This window comes from Salvelinus fontinalis, chromosome 19 (genome assembly GCF_029448725.1).
Source record: "Salvelinus fontinalis isolate EN_2023a chromosome 19, ASM2944872v1, whole genome shotgun sequence".
Taxonomy (NCBI): domain Eukaryota; kingdom Metazoa; phylum Chordata; class Actinopteri; order Salmoniformes; family Salmonidae; genus Salvelinus; species Salvelinus fontinalis.
This window is the reverse complement of record NC_074683.1, coordinates 48477973-48486264: the sequence shown is the minus strand read 5'-3', so window position 1 is coordinate 48486264 and position 8292 is coordinate 48477973. Positions and strand designations below refer to the sequence as shown.

Here is an 8292-nt window from a genome sequence, read left to right as displayed (position 1 = left end):
AGTAATAGCACTGAGTGCAACATCCAGTCGATTGTTCATAACAGAAGACAATGCAGTGAGATTCTGTTGTGTTTTCTGTTTATTGCCTTCATTTGCATGTAAATGAAAGCTGCATTGTAGCCGGAGGACAGGCTGTGTTTTGGACACTCTGCACCCTAGGGTCTTCCTGCATCACATGATCAAACTAATATGTAAAAACACAGCACACTCACAGCACATCCCTAAGCTACTTGGAGGTAAAATGCTAATTGAGTTCATTGTTTTGTTGTTTGCGCCCCCATCTGTGATCCTACACGTACATATACACCTTTGTCTTATATATTATCTGGTGTGGTTTCAAATATTGTATAAACAAAAATACATTATACCAAAATAATTGATCAGCATTGCCCCATTATATTAAGGCATCATTATAGAATTTCTGTCATAACATTTCTATTTGCTACATTGTTAACTTTTTTTATTTTGTGGACTACTCTTTATGGTATGCACAGTGGCTCTATGTCCATGATCCACTTGCCACTCTACAAACCTCTGCATTTCAGAAAACAGACGAACTACAGGAAGCAAGCTCAGGCAGAGATCCAGCCCAGCTGTCACAACATTTGTCTCTGAATCTGACAAATGGAATTTACAAAGTGTTACCTTTTCGATTGGACAAAATCCAGAATGACTCTGAAAAACAAACGCCAATTTTCATGAAGACTATGAGCTTCTACTGTACTGTAGCAGAGGTTTAGCCTAAATCCTCCGACATAGTATCGTGGATGACAGATGACCTCTGCCAGCGGAAATAGGTCATTTTTTCAGGAAGACATACACTCGATACGTAATTTGGCCAAAAGTAATTACACTGTAGTCCTACTGTCACAGAAAATGGGCCCAATCCCAGTATTTGTAACAATACAGGCTATTAAGCTCAACAAAGTATACTGTGTTCGACGTGAGTTGTAGACTGCGTGTAATATCAATGCTGATAAGACGGCTAGTGCCGTTGTGAGGAGAAGAGGTGTCTAAAAGCGTGATGGATGGTGAGGGACATCCTTCTCATTTTATCATTACGCACAACATTGTCCAAAAGCTAAGCTATGAGTATTTTTAAAAATATCTTCCTTTCGTTTTTTGTGTATAGCCTACCCGATGTTTAATAAAAAAGTATTGTGATAATTGCATCCATCAATATATTGGTCTATATACATCCTATTCTAATGCTATAAAATTTGAAAAATCATAAGATGGTGGCTCAGGGAAAATATAGTTATCGTGAATGTCTCGCTGTATAACCTAATGAAAAAAACTCAGCTCAAGTGGAAAACAATTTAGGCCTACTTAGGTAGCCTATTATTGTTTATTTCAAATTACAACGTGAATTAGGCCTACATTGTGGGCATTTAATAAACATGTACCATTGCGATTATGTAGCCTACCTGTATGATTATGTAGCCTACCTGTATGATTATGTAGCCTACCTGTATGATTATGTAGCCTACCTGTATGATTATGTAGCCTACCTGTATGATTATGTAGCCTACCTGTATGATTATGTAGCCTACCTGTATGATTATGTAGCCTACCTGTATGATTATGTAGCCTACCTGTATGATTATGTATTCTACCTGTATCATTATGTATTCTACCTGTATGATTATGTAGCCTACCTGTATGATTATGTAGCCTACCTGTATGATTATGTAGCCTACCTGTATGATTATGTAGCCTACCTGTATGATTATGTAGCCTACCTGTATGATTATGTAGCCTACCTGTATGATTATGTAGCCTACCTGTATCATTATGTATTCTACCTGTATCATTATGTATTCTACCTGTATGATTATGTAGCCTACCTGTATCATTATGTATTCTACCTGTATGATTATGTAGCCTACCTGTATGATTATGTAGCCTACCTGTATGATTATGTAGCCTACCTGTATGATTATGTAGCCTACCTGTATGATTATGTATTCTACCTGTATCATTATGTATTCTACCTGTATGATTATGTAGCCTACCTGTATCATTATGTATTCTACCTGTATGATTATGCAGCCTACCTGTATCATTATGTAGCCTACCTGTATGATTATGTAGCCTACCTGTATGATTATGTAGCCTACCTGTATGATTATGTAGCCTACCTGTATGATTATGTAGCCTACCTGTATGATTATGTAGCCTACCTGTATGATTATGTATTCTACCTGTATCATTATGTATTCTACCTGTATGGCTGTTGGTTAACTCAGATTGGAAAATAATATAAGAACAGTTACTTTCTTCTACCATAATAAACCATTCGTTTGATGATGTAAGTTCAAATATTTGTAAAACAAAAGATTATTGAAATTAACATTATTGAAATTAATTTAGAAAGCAGGGTGTAGGCCGTAATTAAAAACTCTCGATTAAGCAAAGGTTTTGGCATATTTCGAAAGGGCAGGGGGAAAAACGTAATTAGCAAATTAGCAAAAACATTAATAAATATGTAAATCAAAGCTTGTGGATGAATTTACTTCGGGCATGTTTAACTTCAATTCCGGTTAGCTATAAGATAAACTAGATAGACATGGCCTAGGTCACCAATGGTCATAGTTCAGTGGAAAACCTACTCATTTTCCTGTTTTCATTATTATTATTAGTCTTATTTGTATTAGTACTTGCTTAATTTAAATCATCCGGTAACCAACAGGCAGTCATCAACTGGCAAAACATGTTCATCTGAATATTGTTAGACTACAGGGTTTCAAATTCAGGCAGCCCTCCTTATGTAAAGTAGGCAATGTACTGATCCCAAATTATCCCTTTAAATAAGGTAAAGTAATCTACAAAAAAATGTATTGCCAACGGGAAGACAGAAACAACGCATAGACCTATTGGTTTTGAGTCCACCTGGCGCTATCCAACTTTGATTTTACTAGGGCTGGGCCAACTGCATCTGAGGTATAATTGACATCGGCGCTTACACAATAGGCATATAACGAATGTTATATGGGTTCCCTTTTGTCAAAAAAATAAGCCACATTTATACAAAAAGTGCAGTGCAAAGAGTGCGCTGCACGGAAAACAAAATGTATTATTATTTATCTGGGCCCGTTTATCCCCGGAAAAGGAAAGAACATCTTATTACGCTTAAAATGTGATCTAATCCATTAGGGTGCGTTTCCTATTGAGTTTTATGGACTTCATTAAAGGCTATTTACCTGCTCTTCGTTTTCATCCGTTTAGATAAGATGCAGCTCTATATTGTGAGCAGATCAGAATTCAAATGAAAAATGTATTTTCAACTGATCAGGCTATAATATCCAAATGTTTGGGAAGATGTTTTAAATCTAAATGTTATATCTACAAGAATGCAAGAATAAGGGATGTCATTCTGAGTATAATTGTCATTAATAATGTTATTTTCATGTTTTATTTAGCTGCAATATAGGCCTAAAGTGTTAAAGGAAGCAATCTTACTTACTCGTGGACCCAACCTTGTGCACACAGACCGTGCGCATGATCTTGAAGAGAGTCGCGTGGCCTATGAATCCAGCCACACTTTGAGCCGCGTGCTCTGACTGGCTCTCATTCGTTACACGAGCAAATGGAGAGTTTTATCTTTGTAGTGCAACACACAAAGTTAAGGAAATGAGTGAGAGCTGTAGTAGTGCACGGCAAGGCAATTTCATGCCCTGCAACGCTCTGAACAGGCCTGATATCATCATGCCTCATAATAAAATGTTCCTTTGTAAAATACACCATGTGAATATGGATACAGTGACCCCACTCACTTGAATCAATGAGCTGCAAACCAACTCCACAGACACTACGATTTATTAATTTAATCCTTGAACCTATTGCACAGAGTAGTGCACAATACAAAAAAAGAGTAGTGTTGCCTTTTTTCCAATATAAAAATGTTAATTTGGAAACATGGTTTAGATGTAGTAGATAATATACTCCCTCTAACTGTCGAGGGAGATCACATATATTTCGTTGTAGTATTCCAAGATATCGCGAATCCAACACGAGATGAGTCATATAGGCCAATCTTTCAGGCCCACACATAGGTTGAGGCATACATCAAGCGGCAGACAACTATCTTAAAACAGTTGCCTACTGATTGTTAGGGACTCGCAGTTCAGGAAGAAAGTATAGTCTATAAGAGAGAGATTCATAGATGTTTTTTTTTCAGGCTGTTTTTTTCGATAAAATCTTTGGCTTGAAGTGGCAGATCACGCAGTCTGTAAATTCATCGAGGTTTGATATAAAATAGATAAATCACACATTAGGCCTAAAGCGACAAAGATAACAATCATATCATTATCCAAGTGCAGGGTGAGTGGTACTGTATCCCTTTCTCCTTAAATTATCTATACAGTCTAATTTTTGGCTATTCATTTTCCATCATGTTCGTAGCTTGTATGCATATTTTTATCGTTTATGTTCATACACAAGCCTATCAACAAATTGAACATATTTTACACTAGCCTTGACTATCCACAAATATTCCGTCCCCAAAAGGTGACTCCTGCACCATAGTTTTCCGAGTTTGTAGCACATTTGGGGCAAGCGAAGTGTCAGTCACTCTCCTCCTTGTCTTCCTGAATGGTGGTGGTGGAATGGTTGTACAATCCCTGCGCCATGAGCTGGAGAGCCAGGCCGTTCTTATAGCCGTTGGCCTTTTTGATTTTGGCCCGTTTGTTCTGGAACCAGATTTTGATTTGTGACTCATTGAGGTTGAGCTCCTGGGCTAGAGACTGTCTCCTCTGCTCCGTAATGTAACGGTTGGCCTGGAACTCCGTCTTCAGTCTTTGAAGCTGCTCAGCCGTGAACGCCGTTCTGGGTCGCTTGTCTTCCTTTTCGTTTTTCGTCTTTTTCAATTTCCGTGTCCTTGGGCCTACAGTAGGGACGACAATAAAAACGGGAATATAAATATTCAGCGAGCGCCAGAGATCTATAGCTTTCATCACCCAGAAACAATTAAATTGCTGATTTTAGGTTAGACTTCATAATAATAGCCAAATAATAAAAGCAACGTACCCTAATAATAACCATGATCCTATATTCATAATAATAAAAGTTAACAATGTAATGATGGTAGGCTAATAATAATAAACAATAATAAACAAAACGTTATTATAGGGTAAGTATTTGCTGTGGGCTATATAACGTTATGGTCATCCCAATGGTAGGCCTTTAATAATCACTGTGAATAACATTTGGCTACTGAAAAGAGTAATGTCCATGCTGCACTCAGCGGCAGTCCTTTGTGTGAAGTAGCTGTGGGTCGACTATCATAATTATTTAGCAAAAATTTGCAAACCCTAAAACTTAAAGTCAACTACAGCAATTTTCCAACATACAAGTTTTAGGACTTTTGGCAAGTGTGTCTGTTATAGGCCTACCATTGATCAAAAGCCTTCTAATAATAGAATCATTACAGCTCAGTGATCTCTAGCTTTGTTGACATGGGCTAATAAAGGCATTCATTCAGATATCCTGAATTTACGTTAAAATATTTCGCCCAAAATTAAGATTTAGGTATAGGCCTATGTGCGTATGGGTACGATACAGTATACATTTAAATATACAACATTATCATGGGGCTGGAGACAAACAAACAGCCACAAATAAACAAAATGATAGGAAACAGGAAATATAATTTATCCGTTAATATTTATTTTTAAGTTTGTAGGCAATTTGATGCTAGGCCTATCTTCTTTTTCTAACACAAATACAAAATCTTAGGTAAATTGTTTTTTATTTTACATTGATTTATATAGGCCTATCTTTAAATTCCCTACCATTAGTTTTGCAATGATTTTGTCAATACCTACGTTAGGTAGCCTAGTGGTTAGAGCGTTGGGCCAGTAAACCGAAAGGTTGCTGGATTGAATCCCCGAGCTGACAAGGTACAAATGTGTCGTTCTGCCCCTGAACAAGGCAGTTAACCCACTGTTCCCCGGTAGGCCGTCATTGTAAATAAGAATTTGTTCTTAACTGACTTACCTAATTAAATAAATATATATAAAACGCAGTCTTTTGGACAAGTGCATTTTAATTATGAAAAGCTCATTTATTCACATGCCAAACACCATTGGAACCATTGGAATTTCTTAGCCCAAACAAAATAAACATTGTGCATGCTTACCATTTAACGTTGCCTAGGCTGCTATTGATTAACAAAGTAAGTTGGGAGAATTACACTAAGTGCATACACAGATAATATGCATCCTCTATCAAGACAGTCAAAATTGTTAATTAATTCAATATGTCGACAGCAACGAGATTATTTTCCATGTTCTCGTTTTTTCAAGTGCACCTTCTTTAACTTAATTATATTCAACCTTGATTTTTCTAGTATCATTGAGATTTGAAAATATATTGAACACGGTCCATTAAAATGATTGTAGGTTATGAATAATATACACGTATAGCCTATATAGGCCCTATATGAGCCTAAAGTTGTATTATGTCAAATGTAAGGACTATACCTCTCTTTCAATTCAATTAATGGAGTATGTTCTCATTTTAAGTTACATTCTTTTAAGACATGTCACATCTGCAAGGACATTTTTTGTAGGCCTTTAGCCTACAAGATGCAACCAGTGGTCATGGGACCAAGATTTCACTTGCAAATGAGAAGAGTGAAATGTTAGGCCACACAGTCATCAACGACATGTTGTTAACATGTTCTGATATGTTCTCAAAAATGCTCTTGAAAACAAACTACTCGATTTTTCACTGTTTCCATTTATTTTACTTTATTGGTAGATTGTGCACATGCTAGACTAAGTCTATCAGTCAACTAAGCCAATCAGTGAATATTTTCCAACTTGCACCACGTGAATGACAGATATTGGTAGACCATCTTGAATAGCATCAAATCAATACATTACTCAAGATCAATATATAAATGACAAAATATACAGTAGGTTAATACTGATGCTACACAATCCTATTACAGTATTTATGTATAATATCAACACACAATTGTCCAAGTGGCCTATATGTGCTTTTTTGCTCCTTATATTTTTGTAAAAAATAAAGGATTCTTTACAAATAATTGTTTAGACCATAATTTAAAATGGAGAAGGTTTGATTCCAGTTGAACATTGATTGAGTATTTTTGCCTATATTTTGCACTCAGTCAGTCATTATTTTCATGCAGTAACAGGACCACTAAGCATGCATGAAAAGAGAGTATAAAATACCGTTGTTTTTCACAAATAAAGGTATGAATTAATTTAAAACACATCAAATACAAGCATGTTGAGGAAAGACTACTATTTCTGCAATTGGACTATTGCGCATTTATAAAAGTACGCATTAGGCTACAATATACCCTGATTAAGCTTGTTAAAAAACTATTGCCTCACCAGATGAGGGTCTGTCCGAGTATCTAGTGCAATACACCCAGGCAGGCCACAGCAGCGGCTGGGACTCGGGGGAGGGCGCCGCGCCGCTACTAACGCCGTTCACAACCATAACAGGAGAAGTGTTCTCGCCGAACTTGGGCGTGCTGCCTCCGGAGTTCTCGTTGGCTTTCGAGGACGAGGTGCTCTTTTTGGGGTTTGGAGAGAAGGCCAAGGACGAGGTGGAGGAAGAAGTGCTGTCGCTGCTGCAATTGGAGTCCTGGCATGGCGTTCCAGGATGAGTCGGTCTGGCGACCAAAGGGTGGGCGCGCTCTCGACTGGAAGTCTGCGACCTCTCCCTCGCACCTAAGCCCTGCTCCTTCCTGCAGCCGAAATCTGGCCGTAGAATATTGTCAATAAAAAAGTTGGTGGTTCTGTGCGCCTGCTGCGCTGCTTGGAGAGGCAGGATGGGCGGTGAAGGCTGACTAGGGGAAGGAGAAACGCTCTCCCCTTCACTCAACTCCGGGCTGTGTAGATCCCTTTGCCCCTCCATCACTGAAAATGGTTGCAAAGGGGTCGATGCAGGCTCCTAACCAATTCCACTTGTTTGTTTGTATTTGAATCCAAATATGACAAGAATGAAGCAATACGGTGCACACTAAAGGATAATTACTCCCTCTCTGATTTGGTGCACATTTTGATTTCTAAATTGTTGACATCCCTCGTGCGTAACGCACCAACGTGTCATGGTAGTCGACTATGACAAGACTGACAAGGCATTGCACGCTCCTCTCGCAGCCACGAGCTTTCCACCACTGTCTATATGACAGTTCGATCTTCACCAACTCCTCACATCACTCAGCTTCTCCCACACGTTTCCCACACTAACCGGAAGCGCGTGAACCCCTTCGAACGTGCAGTGGGCCAATCAATGACCGAGATACTTTTG

General features: G+C 38.2%; 1 protein-coding gene across 1 annotated transcript; it reads right to left on the bottom strand.

Moving 5' to 3' along the window:
• Positions 1–3801: 3801 nt before the first annotated feature.
• Positions 3802–7896, bottom strand: LOC129816893 (homeobox protein engrailed-1-B-like). The gene is made up of 2 exons (XM_055871861.1): positions 7368–7896; positions 3802–4885 (listed from the first exon to the last, which is right to left on the bottom strand). Exons 1-2 carry the CDS (start codon positions 7894–7896, stop codon positions 4566–4568), a joined length of 849 nt encoding a protein of 282 aa, XP_055727836.1. The 3' UTR covers positions 3802–4565.
• Between the last annotated feature and the right edge of the window lie 396 nt (positions 7897–8292).